We start from the raw sequence: 14615 nt of genomic DNA on the forward strand, positions 1-14615 counted from the left end.
AAAACCGTTAACTCTCCATTAGCTGTTAGAGTACGGTAAGCTGAATTTGCGATAGCAACTGCCTTTTCAGATTCAAGCGATCTATCCCTAGAAGTCCTTCTTGAGCTAAGTTTATTGTTTCGTTCCTCCTGCTTTAAGACTGCACTCCTTGCATTTTCAAGTGATCCAGATCTAAAAAGTGGTTTAACTTTCTTCTTCGGTTCTTCTTTCGGCACTCTTGGTGCTACGTAAAATACTGCACCTCTATTTTGAGTACCTGGAACTTCTTCCTTTTGTTCGACGGATCTTTCATTTGTTTGAATGATTTTTGTTTGGTAAAAGACAGCGCTTGGATTTTGTCTTTCTGGAGATTTTGTAATTTTACTCTTTTCTGCTTTAATGTTGCCTGTTTTGATTAAACTTAAATCTTTTTCTACTTCTTTTATCAAAGGTTGCTTTTGACTCAACCCAGCTATATCGTTATCATTTGCTTTTCGTATTAGATTCTTAATATCGCCTTCGGGGTCTTTAGTTAGTTTTCTAATTTCCTTATTTATTTCAGTCTGTATTGAAATATTTTTGCAACTATTATTCGCATTTTCAGAATGACCCGGTTTGGTTATATCGTGATCTACAGTTTGCACGGAAATTGATCTATTAATATGTTTATTTTCTCTTTGAGAAAAATCCTTCTCGATTTCTTCATTGTAGTCAGTTTGAATTTCTGCTGATAATACGTGTTTTGTCTGTTTTGTTTCGGATTTAGCCTTTTTCGTTGGAATGATATCCTTTTCCTCATTTTTATCATGTTCTTGAGTGTTCCGTTTCGTTTCATCAAGCAATGCTTTATTAGAAATTTGAATTCCTTCTTTAGGAATTTTTGGAACTTCTAAGGAATTTTTAGTTTTTTGAGGAACTTTCTTTTTTTGTGTTTGTTGAATTTCGGCATTTTTTGGCTGCTCTACCAAGGAATCTGTTCCAACTGAGTGCATCAAGATCTGCCCTAATTTTTCGTTGTCGTTTTTAAAAAATTCTGATTCGTCGGGATATCTTTCAGTTACTCCTAATAATGATGATTTTACTAGTTTTTCAGTTGCTGAAGATATGCATTTCATATCTCCAGTTACCAATTTTTCTGCTTCCTGTTGTTCGCCTGTTAGTAGATGTAAGTCGACTAAATCTGGTTCAGGTTGAACATCATCGCTATCGTCTGCACTAAATTTAGTTTCGGCTTCTGACGTCGATTCTGGTTCAGAAAATTCATCCATATCATGATCAACATCATTTCTTCTGTTCTCCTCTGCTTCATTGCATGTGAGGATATCCTGTTGCTCATCTTGCATAAACTTTACATGTGGCTTCAAACTTTCACCCTCAATTTTGGAATCATCTTCGTGAATAGAACATATGTCCGAATTTTCATCAACATTTTCCATCATCTTTTTAAATTCAGACTCTGCCATGCTTATTATGTTCTGTACTTCATTTTTCACTGCTTCTTCCGCAGCTATTCCGATATCAATTCTTTCAGTTTCAGATTGAGATTGCACTTCGTCTTCCTGTGATATTTTTGAAAGGTCTCTATTGTCTAAAAAATCTTTCACTTCCACTTCAGGTGAAATGTGAGATGTTTTTTCTACATTAGCTATGGTTTCTTCTGATGCAAACTTATTTTCAGTTTCTATACTGGAGGTTTCATTCAAATCATCGATTTGAAGTTTAGTTTTTCTTGATTCAGTTGGTACATTTTTCTCTAATGTTGTAGGCTGCTCTTGTTTTGCTTGTTTTATTTCCTTTTTTCTTTCACTGTCGGTATTTAATTTTTGATTGAAAGATTCATTTTTTGTTTCACCTAATTTGTTTTGATCGCTTTGAATGTAGGCACTTTTCGAGGTATCGTTACCCTTTTCAGTTTTATCACCTTCGAACGTTGCACCTTGTTCACTATCTCTGATATTGTGATTATCGTTTGAGAAATCTTTATTTTTGTTACAGCTTTCTTTTAAGGTATCCTCTAAATTTTCGAAATCAGCCGTTGTTTTTTCAATGCTACTTACTTCTATTTCTTCTTCTGCAGTTATTTTCATTTCTTTGTCTTTCTCGCTTACTTTATCAACTTGTAATATTTGTTGACTTTTGACACTTTTGTCATTTTTAGTGGTTTTACTTTTGTTTGAATCCTGAGGAAAAACGATTTCGGGTGTCATAATGTCCTCTTCCACTGAAGACACTTTAATTTTTGGAAGTTCTGAATTTTTTTCGGTTTTTGCTGAATTACTTTTGTTTTTTGAGGATTGATCTTCTTTCGATTTTTGTCCAATAGCAGAAAGACTCTTTGTCAATTTTAAAGGCATTTGAACTTTTTCCTTTTTGGGCGTTGTCTTCAAACTGCTGTGTGAAGCATTTTTCTTTTTTCTTTCTGGAGAGCTTTTCTTATTCTTCGTTTGAGGTGCGTTATGGACAATTTTATTGTCAGCTTTGCCTGAAGCAGCGTCTTTTTCTTTTTCTCCTATGTTTTCCTCGATATCTTCTCTACCAATCTCAGTTTCATTTTCAATTGTATTATTTTTTAGAGATTCTTCTGTGTGTGACTTCCTTTTCAACTGTTTTGAATCATCAGGTTTTCTATCTTCCCTTTCGTTATCTTCATCTTTATGTGCGCTTTCATCATCCAATGTATATTTAGACTTTCGGGAATTTAGTGGAACCATTTCGTTATCATCAATTATGTTTTGTGGCAGTGTAGACATCTCGCTCTTTGATCGATGATCGTCTGGGCTCGAGTACATACTTTCTTTTCCTAAACGAAATTCACCATCCGACAAATTTTTACGCTCTGGAATGTTCCCGAAATCATCCGTGGCATAACGCGATCTTTTCCTGTGATGGTATCTTCTATGTTTATGATGGGAATGATGATCTTCTAAAACGCTTTCGTCTTTTAGATGATGATGATGGTGGTGATGGTGACGTCGGTGTCGATGGTGATGACGATGGTGATGTCGTGGTTTCACATCAGCTTCATCAATGTCTTTCTCTTTATCTTCGCTATTACTCCTGCTTTTAATGACTACTTGTTGTGATGGAACTTCTAGAAACTGTTTTGAACTGGTCCTCCGTATTTGAACTTCAGGTGAACTATTATGTTCTTTGTCATCTGAAAGATAAGAGCGTTCTTCCTTACGTATGTCTGCCCCACGTGACTCAGAATTCTTTTTCCTTCTCTCAGATCCTTCTATACTTGCTTTTGCGCAATCGCTGCAGACATACTTTATATCATGATGCTCTTTAGAATGTCTTCTATGATGAATTCGATGACAATTATTATAATACTTAATTGAACTTCTGCGACGATCTCTCTTCGCATCTTCATTTAAACTTTCATGTTCATCATCATCAACCGTTTTTTCATCTTTTTCTACTTTTCTAACCTTCTTTTCTGCATGAAAGACAGGAATATGTTTTTCACCTTCTGCTCCACATTCTTCTTCAGAACCATGTTCAAAATGGTGGTGATGATGAATATCTTCGGCAGTTTCCTGCGTTCTGTCTTCATGGTTTTCTCTCAAATCCATCAAATTTTGATGACTTCTGTACAAATCTCTATTTTCTGGTAAACCATAGTGATCTTTTCCAGGATACCCTTCCAAGTAATTTCTCAATTCTGCCGCCTTAGCTTGCTTCTGAAAGTACTTCTTAAGGTACGGGTTTGCTTCTCTTTGTTCTGGACGTCCACTGCTTGTTTCACTTTCATCTGGCTCTCTTCCCCATGCTCTACCATCAGACTTTTTCTTCCGTAGTCTTGTTACTTTTACACCTGACAGAGCAGCACTTCGGTGCTCAGTATCACTGCCGACGCTGTCTGTTAAATCCATCCTTCTTTTGTGATTCTTATTTGAAGATATCTGAAGACGTTCTTTGTCGGTGTCACTGAAGTGACTGGAAGCGGTATTTCCTTCTGTTTGATTGTCAAAACTCTCTTCCTGCAAAAAGAATGCATGTTTAAGTAAGTAATTTAATGATTAAAGTTTTGCAAAAATGCAATTTTCGCGTGGACTTTGATTAAGTGTTTTGATAGTTCAGTAGATAATTCGAGCTTAATAGTTATACTGATTGCGTAAATATTTAAAAACTTTTCATTAATAAGTGTCTCAAAATATTGTTCGATCTTATAAATCAAAATTTTAGCTAGGTCAGAATTAATAGAGTTGCAAAATTTGGATTTGAACATAGAACTGGAATACGTACATAACCTTTCAAAATTTATGTTCATACTGACACCTGAGTATCAGGAAGGTCGAAATGAAGCAATTCAAGAGCTAGGAGAGTTTTGCTCTTATTTGCTGCAAGTGGAAAATTTCAAAAAACAATTTAAACCATTTAGACAAAAATTGTTTTTAAGAAATCCACGTAACCGAAATTTTAAATCTTTCCAGGAGAAAATTTTGAAGATTGATATTAGTATAAGTTTGATAAATGTAAAATTTAGAAAAAATGTCGCATTCACTGCCTTTTTAGTTTTGGTGACTTTCCTTACAAAAGAGACTGATAAAACATTTTATTAACAGCAAATATAATGTTAATATATCAGCAGAGTAAAACTGCATACTGCTCTCTGTTATAGTTTAATTCTTCGTTTATATTTCTTTCCATTTTTAAACTTGATATAATGCGCAGGAAATTCCCTGTTAAGGTATAGTATTATAAAAGTTAATGATTTTTGTTGAACTTCCTATTCCTATTCAGAGTCGCAACTGACTACAACTGTATTTATGTCGAGGACTGCATACTAAGTGCCTTGCCTCCATTATTTTATATACCGATAGATGGCAGCACCATCACCGGATCGAACTGTTAATGAGAATTTAGAACTAGTTCAGGAGCTAATAGCTACCTAGTACTAGCACCCAGAGGTATCGTTTCACTTGGAGGACATTGAGACCACGAGCATATTTAACGTTGCCCAGTCCCCTTTAATGACGACGGTGGGTCTTCGACCATCGAGGTTAGAACCCAGGACCCTCCGGCCCCGAATCCGACACTCTACCGATCGGGCTACCACGGCCCTTGTTAAACTTATTGCGTATTTTTTTTTATTCGAGACTCACAATTTGTTTCAAATATTCATAACGTTTTAGGTGAACATTTCACAAACGTACATTCTTAAAAATCATCTATATGCACTACATTAATCTTCATTCTTCAAATATTACTTTTTGTGCTCTTAAAAACGTAATATTTCCTTAAATTCTTCTCGAAATTCAAAATGAAAAATTCCGTTAATTTCTTGCACTCGTGCGCGTTATGCCGTTCTAACCTCACCACTCCATATGTTCCGAAAAGCTACAACGTGGTTAGCGTTTTGCTTTTCTGCAGCATTTTTTTCGAAGAATGAAATCGCCAAATTCCAATATAAATAACTACCTAGCAGGCTACCTACTTTAGTTATCCAGTAAACCAATAGATGGCACTACTTAAATCTGAGTACAAAGAACGAATGTTTGTTTTTTGTCACATTATTGAGTAATAATAAGATAACTAGAGCGGTATATCTCTTGCCTCACTAATACAAACTAACACCCTTGACCCCAGGAACACTTTTTAGAAGCTTTCGATTTGAACTAGCAATCTGAAAAAATTTCAAAAAATAAATAAATTATATTGTATTTAGATAAAAACGGATTGAAAATACCCATACAGTAGAAATTCTGATTTTTTTTTAGACATTGATGTATCAGTCTGATAAGTGTAAAAATAAAAAGAAGCAACATTTATTGACTTTTCAATTTGGATGTCTGCTCATGTAAACAAGAATGATAAAACCTTTTACGTAAAATGCCAAACATAATATCAATAATCACTCAATATGTTACTAGATGGAAAAAAAACGGTACACTGGTTTTTGCTGACTGTGAGACGAGATTGGGCTCAGTTGAAGAACGGACTTCTGCGGTCAGAGAACGTCTATGTTTAACAAATGAAACGAAGAAGAAGGTACTAACCTGAAAAGCGGTTGGAAGCGATTCATCAAAGTGGTCTGTAGTCGCACGGGAATGTTTCTTCAGATCACCCTGCGCTGCTTGCAACCGAATTCTTTCTTCACTCTCTCTTGGAATCTTTCCTTTATCGAGCAAAGATTCGCCTGCAATCACTCCCTGGTGAGATCTGGATGTCCTCAGGTACACGTTGGTCAGGATGGGTTTCAGCTGCTTAATCTCAGAGGCCGCTTTCCTCCTCTGCTGGTGTTTGCCATCTGATGCCCCGGACGGAAGGGATGCTTCTGATCCATCCCTGTCCTCAGACATTTCCGAAGTCAGTTCTTGCATGAGGGATTCCCAAAGGGACCACAAGTCGTCCCTGCTCAGGTGGATATGCACAGAGGTGTCAGTCACTTCTTCTGACGTCACGTTTGTCAGCAAGGACTCAGAAGGGGCTTCTGGTTGTGGAAGGGGCGCTGGCTGCGCTCGAATCGTTCTGGTTTGCGTATCGCGTACTAGATGACCTTCTTCGGTTCTGTCCGTTGTAGGGATTCGTGCGTTGTCGAAGGTGGTTGCTGTGCCTATGTCTTCGTCGGATCTCTCTTTCTGACTAAATGCATAGTTGCCGAGCGAGAACAGCAGATTTCTGCAAAAGACAAAAATTACTAATGAGTTTTTGCAACGAAAGAAAATATTACAAGTCACTTCAATACTAGAAAATCGCCCGTCATGATATGACAGGAAATGTCATGGTATGAAAATTTTTTTACATTTGAACGAAGCAATTGCCTGTTTGGTGATATCTTGGTAGTTGAAACTTTAACCCAAACACCAGTGGAACAACCCTATACTCCAGTAGATAACGTTAATTGTTTTAATTTCTTCGTTTTCCTTAGTCTACCAGTAAAAGTCTTACCAGTAAAACAGTTAATTTACCGGATCGAGTTCAGCCTTGTCACAATAAAGCCTTTCTCTGCCTGTTAAATATTACCAAAACATATTATCAAATTGCCATGCCGTGACGCGAGTTTCATTGTTGAAACACGCTGGTTACTCGATCATCGACTATTATTTATGTAAGGATTTAGTAGAGTTTTAAATACAAAAATGTTTGAAGGTGATGTATTACTCTTTCAAAATAATTTTAAATGCCATTTGAACGAAAAAAAGTTATTACAGTTGAGGAAAAACTCATTTGGCAGCATTGCGAAAGCAACACAGATCCTTATCGCACCATTCAAACTCTGCCAAGTTAGATTTGCCCCACCTATAGTGAATGAATTTGGTGAAAGAGTTTATGAAACGACTGTAGATTTAGAAGAACATTAGATTCAGCATCCTGTTCAGTGAAATGACACCGAGGGAAGTGCTTTGACAATACCACTCACATTTTGCCAAAATGTACGAGAGGTTTCATTCCTACTGTATTTGATATTTGGTGCACTTATTTCCGTTAATTTATCAATGATTTTATTCTGTAAAAAGCGGATCAAATTCATTCACATTGGTTATTACTATTATTATTTTCAAGCTTAAATGAAATTTAAATATGTTAATTTTAACGATGCATTTTACACGAGACTTTCAACTTTCAGCATTTTTTCAATCTAGTTTGTTTGAGTACACTTCAATATCAGCTTAAAGAATTTTTTTGTTACAAAACATACGGAGTTAGTTGACAGTTCATTTTATGAAATTTCAGACATCGAAGTTTTTTTTTTTTTAATTAAATTACAAAATGCTTCATATTTTATTTTTAAAGTCGAAAAATAGAATCTTTCTGAGTACTAAAAAGAAATTTATTTTGAGTAGTTACAGGCTATTGATTAATAGCTGAAAAATGAAAATATAATGAACGTACTTTTGAAGTCATTTATCACATCACGTTTCACCACCTTTAATTTGTTCGATCTAACGTTTAGTCTTTCTGAAAAACTATTTCACAATCTTCCGATTATTTTCAAGGTTAAAAAGCATTGGATGTCAAACATGATTTTCAAAAATAAATATTCAACAATGAACAAATATCAAATATCATTCATAAATCAAAATTTTGTAACTAGCAGAATTCTCGTTTACTCTTTCAATCCTACACTTAACGTTTTAGGAAAATTTCTTTTGTTAAAGTTCAGGTCATATAGTACCATGCATTGACAGTGGCAGAATTACCACGTCGCAATTACGAGGGACCCCAACGACTATAGGGGCTTCCGGGGAGATGCAAATCTGCCCATCATAACTTTTATTTACACAGTTCTGTGTTAGAGGCCCTCAAACATATAAATCCGGATCTGGACATATCCATTGATACATTTTTATTTCCTTTTGATGACGTTGGTCACCAACAAAGATATATGAAATGAAATAAAACAGTTAGTACCTTTTTTCGTTAAGAGCCGGAGTGAAAAGTTTCCATTTCTCTGCTTTGCATGTGCAAATGCAAGAACGCACATTTATGAACTTTTGGTGCTTGTTTTATCGTCAGATTCGAGTCAAAAATTATTTTAATGATTGTTTTAAACAGTAAGAATCAGAAATGTACGTTTTAACGAATCGAACACAATTTGTCGTAACCAAATGTGGCAGTGAGAAGCAAAGGGATGTAAGTAGACTTTTTAAAGTTTCGAGTAAAACGCGTTTCAGATCCTAGGTAGGCTTTCATTGATTTTTTTTCTTTCTGATATAGCAGCACCTACCAGAGCAATTAGTACCATCTCCTGCCCAGAAATAGAGGAGTTTCTCCTACCATTTGTACTGATTATCTTCAAAATGTTGGTACTTACATCCCTTTGTTGAATTAATTAAAACTTAGATGCGTCAATTTTATATTACTTGTTAATCTCGTTGTTTTCGAGGACTTTCGTAGCAGGAACAGCGCCATGGAGTTGAAGGTACTTTGCACAACGTTGGTTTCCTTGGTAAACAGCTGCATCTAGGGGGCTCATCAAAAATCCCTAGAAATTGAGAAATAGAATTGGTATAGTAAGTGAAACCCATAAGGCTTGGAGTCATTTAATGAGTGAAAAGCTCAAAGCGATCAGAGATTGGAAATTTTAAAAATGTATCTCCTGCTAGTTGAGTCTGCAGTAAAGTACCTTATGTACTCACAACAGTTCAGTGTCAATCACATGAGTCTGTCAATCACAACGGATATGGATCGATGTAGATTTTTGTTCGACTCATGCTGTCACTACACATTGGTTTCTCATTGCTGAAATAGCTGTGTGTCCTCTTGTTTAAAACTCCCAAAACACTTTAGCGACCCAGTTCTAATGTTTGAAATCTCGTTAAAAATGCCATTAAGAGCAGAAACTGGAGGTTTTTTAGCATAGTTTTTCAACCATTTTTGGATCCTCTGAAAACTTGAGGGGAAGCTCAAGCTTCTCGAGCCGTTTAGTAATCAGGATCAGTGTTTCTTCCAGGACTTTTGCTCCGGCAGCTGAGCATTGGAAGGTATGGGCGTGTTTAAAGGCGGGGTTAAGGTTTAAGGAAGGGGACCGTTCTTCTCCCCTTCAAAAAAAACTCAATTTAGATCATCTTTGAAGTGAAGATGTTAAAAGGAATTCGGGATCGAACCCCCCGAGAAATTTCCAAATTGAAGTCTTTAAAACGCAAATGTAGGTGATCTTTGATGAAGTTAGCAAAAGGGGTAGGATTTGGGCCTACGCCAGGAAATGTTTTGAAACGGAAGTCGTGGAAACGGCAATGTAAACCATCTTCAATGACGTTAGGGCAAGGACGGATCCAGAAAGTATTCAAGGAGGGGGCATTCGATTTCACTTTTTTGACCTTTTACTAATTTCCAAATCTTCACCTCCTAACATCATGGAAAATCGTCTCAAAATAAGTTTTTATTTATTATTTATTTATTTATTTATTTATTTTTTATGAAACTTCTACAAAATTCCGGAGGAATGAATCCCACCCTTCCTTTACCTTAACGTCATCGGTGTTGTATAATTGCTTATTTTTAGACTTCAATTTAGAAAACTTTAGTGAGGAGAGTCTCCCGAACCCCATTTAATGACCGCTAAGATCGTCTAAAATTTGAGTTTTTGGAATTTCGAAAAACTTCTTGTACAAAGTTTCGACCTTTATCACTAAAGTGTTACGAGGTATGCCCCAATTGCTTTTTTAAGACTACAATTCGGAAAAAATTTCCAAGGAGAGCCCTCTCTTTTGTAACATAAACGAAGATCATATAAAATTATTTTTTTTGGTCCTAAAACGTAAATTTTACGCCATTTTTGTTGACGTTAGAGAAAAGGATGGTGTTCAGGACTTTTCCCCTAAAAATTTTCCTAATTGAAGTTCTATAGACGTGATTGTAATCCATCTTTGATGGCGTTGAGGGGAGGGGTGGGACTCACTGAATCTCTCCCAGAGTATTTCTAAAACTGAAGTGTTAAAACTCAATTTGAGGTAATCTCTGATAACGTTAGGATGAAGTTCGGGACTGTTTATATGATTTTTTCTGAAATTGATGTCCTAAAAATGCAATTTTAAGCTGTCTTTGATGGTATTTAGAACTGAAATGTGGTTTAAGATTTACTATGATTTTTTTAAAATTAAAGTCTTGAAAACCCAAATACAAGTCACCATTGATGGTGTTAGGGGATGGGATGTGGTTTGCAGGGTCGACGAGAGGTCATGTCAGCCTTGTCCAGAACTAAAAGAGCAGCTCGGAACCGAAGTAGTATAAATTTTACTTTTGGGGGAGGGGCCCGTCTCGGCTAGCGAGGGCCCTGGTGGTTTTCAGTGGCAGATACAAGGGGAGGGTCATCCCCCCCCTAAACCATCAACAATAGCATCCGTCCATAGCGTGTTCAAACACTGTCTGAAAAAATGTAAACGTTTTCAACTGTCCTTTCGGTTCTTTAATATTTTTGAAAGTAACTATTGATTTGGAGACTTTTATTGACACCCATGCAGTTTCTTAAATCTTTCGTGTCTAAAACCGAGAGTTCGTTCATGGGGGGAGGGGGGCATTGTTTGGCATGCCCCCTCCTAAAATGGTAGTAGTCTGTATCCGGCCTTGGTGGTTTTGGAACTTACTCCGGCTTTTAAAAAAACTTTTAGTTTTAAACCTCATCTTTAGTCATTCTTGATGACGTTAGAGAAAGTGATGGGGTTTAGGGCAGTCGCTTCAAATTTTTGATTTTAATAGCAAGGAAAAAGCTATTGTAAAATATCTTTGATGACTTTAAGAAAAGGGCTGTAGTTTACTGGTTCCGACTAAGAGTTTTTCTGAAGTTGAAGCCCATAAAACTAAAATTTTGTAAGGGCCATCTATGAGAACAATCAGGAAAGGGACTCTCCTTGGAAATATTTTGAAAAAAAGTCCTAAATACGCATTTCTAGTCCATCTTTCATTGCGTTAAGGAAAGGGATGAGATTCTCGGAATTTGTTTCGTAATTGAAGTCCTAAATACGCAATTGTAAGCCATATTTGATGACGTTAAGAAGGTAAGGCATGGATTTCGCGAACTCTTCCAAGAGTTTTTCTGAAATTGAAAAACGCAATTGTTGGCAGTTTTTAATAATGTTGGAAAAAATGTTGGCGTTCAAGACTCTTCTTTGGGATATTTTTTGGAATTTGAAGTCCTAAGCGACGCAGCTGTTGGTGATCCTCGATTACGTTAAAAGAAGGGACGGTTTCAGACTGTGCTCCAGACGTCTTCCGAAGTTGACGTCCAAAAAATACAATTTTAGGTCAGGTTAATGCCTCATTCCCCGATAAATTTTCTAATTATCATTTTCCTATATTTACCTAATTGATTCTCTTGATATTTTTAAATTCATTTTTTTAAAAATAGTTTTATGTATGTGTTAATACAAGTTGAGTTTTCTTCTGGAAGAGCAGTTGACTTTCTCCGGGAGGGCACTACCAAATTTTTTCCGTGAAATTATAGGGGATAGTCCGTGAAATCTAACCCTTACCTCAACGTCATCAAAGATAGCTTGCAATTCGAGAGATGCTGTAAAGAAATACTGATGAGATCCGCATGGTAGCTCCGAAACTGTGCGTGCAATTTATGAATTCGCACTCTGTTTCTCTTCACGTAACGGTCGGTGCAGAATGAAACATTTTCAACAAATGTCATCCTCATATAAATAATGTGTATACAAATAATGTGTTATTTACATGAGGATATATATATGCAACACCATAAAAAATGTTCAGGGTATTTTGAAGAAAAAAAGTTTTTTATGGTTGGCTTGTTTAGTACTTACTTTGACATTAACCATAAGTGGGTTTACAAAAGCACCATAATCAATCAAAATTTCGCACATTTCCACATTGTTTCGTTGAGCTGCGATGTGCAAAGGTGTTCTTCCATTTATGTTTGTCGCATTCACTGCCCGAGGACACTGCTGCAGTAGCCATTGGACAAGATCTGTAAAACCATTAAAGAAAAAAAAACACTCGATTAAAGTATTCGATAAAGACAATAGAATTATATACTAAACTATCATTCCCGTATCAGGCATTGCTCGGGTAATGGAAGTAGCAGGGGATAGCAGTGCTTGGTGCACCTAGTTACGAAAATCCCCTATAAAAACTACTTATTACCTATATTTTTTCTAATTTTGGAAGGGTCCCGTGGCCCCTGGACTCTTTATATATATCTATGTCCTTGTCCTTAATCGATCCTTAACTGTCATTAACGATCCTTTTAAAGTATTGATTTTCTTTACCCGACCAATGCCGGGTACGGGAATCTTACTAATATTATATATGCGAAAGTTTGTCTGTATGGATGTATGGATGTATGGATGGATGTATGGATGTTTGTTACTCTTTCACGCAAAAACTACTGAACGGATTTTGATGAAACTTTACAATAATATAGCTTATGCATCAGAATAACACATAGGGTAGTTTTCGTCCCGTTATGGGGGGCAAAACCCCCTTACGGGGGCAATAAAACACAATTTTTGTATAAATTCTCTAATATTGGGATGAAAAAATACTTGCACATATTTACATTATATGTCCATCGAAAGCTCTGATTTTTCTGCTGAAGATGGCACCTGTTCGAAATTTCTAAGTAGAATAAAAAACGAGTTATGAGCTTTTTAGATCCATGTTCGAAGGCTTTCCTCAACTCAATACAGTATTTAGTGTATCATCTCAACTCCCTGTCGATAGCGACAATTGTTGTATTGTTGACTTTCTTTGCTTTTCGTGATTGTTCAAGGCTTTTCTCAAGTCAAATCTTGAAGTAAGATTTTTGCACAAGATTGGCAAAAAATACATGATTTGGCTGATGATTTTCCATTCAAACGGAACTTTAATGTAATTAATGGTTTTTATTATTATTTATGCTAATTGAACACTTACTCATTATCCAAACAACCAGCAGATCGCCAAAATTTTTGCAGAAAGATTTCCGTAGCTGATGCATTTGGCAGTTTTTTTCAACGTTGCTGTTTTTGAAGCCGAAGACTACGTCATAATGTTTCTCAGCTTTCACCATGTAAACAAAATATCGCCAATCAAAGAATTTTCAAGACTTTTTTTACTGTGTTAAATAATCCAGCAACTAAATTAGGCAAATCCATAAACAGCACAAAAACTTCCATTAATTTTTCTTTTTGCACAATTTCAAACAATCACCAAATTTTATTACTTATTTTGGTAACATTTCGGATGAAACTGTTTAGCGCCATTTTATGGTGACCAAAAATATCTCAGCATCTGGCGACGATATCTCTGTAACGAAAATTAATATCATATCGTTTTACAAAGTAAGGAAAGAATGGGGGAGCATCATCGAAGGTACCTCGAAACGACTTTCGCAAATTCGGTAAAATCGCACCAAGAGCCACAATGATTGAAATTTCCCGAAATAACTAAAGCAAGTATAAGGGGATTACGAGCGCAGCTACTTTTTTTTAATCACTTCGTACTTAATTAGCCATACAGAGAAGGTTTTAGACTCCATGTTAAAAAAAAGTATCAACAGATTAATCTTTTTAAACATGAGAAGATTAATTTCATGTTTTTTAAATTTGTATATGCTTAAATATAGTGCTTTCGTTTCTAAATCAATACTACTTTGTTCTTTATACTTATTGCTATTTTAGTTTTATGGGTAAGGATGAAACTCGATTTTTAATCACGTCAAAAAGATGTGTTTTAAATTTTTTTACTTAAAACAAAAAACAAAAGCAAGTAACGATTTTTTCTAATAATTATTACTGACCCAGGCAACGCCGGGTATTTTTGCTATATTATATATCGTTGGAAAGGGAAGAATTTTCCGCGCTCTACGCAATTTGTTCCAATGCTCTAACTTAATTGCGGCGGGAGTTATTTACGTTTTTAGCTCGAATTTGTTTAGGCTTAGCTGAAATTTAGGCACTACTTTCTTCTCTAAATTTATCAATAGAAAGTGGAGGAATCGTCCCACAGTTTTCTTTTTGAAAGCACTGGAAAAAGCGACATTTTTTACTTCAGATCTAACTCGACCTTAGGTCGAAAGTTTAACCCTCTATCTCCATTAGAAAAAAAAGTTACAAGCGAATTAAATGAAGTTCAAAAATCTGTTCTCTTTTCAAGTTTTCAACCATTTTATTTTGCGTTTCCACGGTAATGCTTTTTGAATCCATTGTTTATATTTCCATCTTTCTCATTTTCAATTCTTAAACTTA

General features: G+C 35.7%; 1 protein-coding gene across 1 annotated transcript in view; it reads right to left on the bottom strand.

Moving 5' to 3' along the window:
* Nucleotides 1–1153: 1153 nt before the first annotated feature.
* The window catches only part of LOC129220737 (ankycorbin-like), an 88607-nt gene continuing 75145 nt past the window's right edge, over nucleotides 1154–14615 (bottom strand). Inside the window, exons 7-12 of the mRNA XM_054855167.1 lie at nucleotides 12192–12355; nucleotides 8790–8911; nucleotides 5982–6603; nucleotides 2037–3962; nucleotides 1332–1538; nucleotides 1154–1225 (exon numbers count right to left, since the gene is read on the bottom strand). Of these exons, the coding sequence (XP_054711142.1) occupies nucleotides 1154–1225; nucleotides 1332–1538; nucleotides 2037–3962; nucleotides 5982–6603; nucleotides 8790–8911; nucleotides 12192–12355 (3113 nt within the window). The remainder of the gene's footprint in view (nucleotides 1226–1331; nucleotides 1539–2036; nucleotides 3963–5981; nucleotides 6604–8789; nucleotides 8912–12191; nucleotides 12356–14615) is intronic.

Source organism: Uloborus diversus, chromosome 4, assembly GCF_026930045.1.
Source record: "Uloborus diversus isolate 005 chromosome 4, Udiv.v.3.1, whole genome shotgun sequence".
NCBI lineage: Eukaryota > Metazoa > Arthropoda > Arachnida > Araneae > Uloboridae > Uloborus > Uloborus diversus.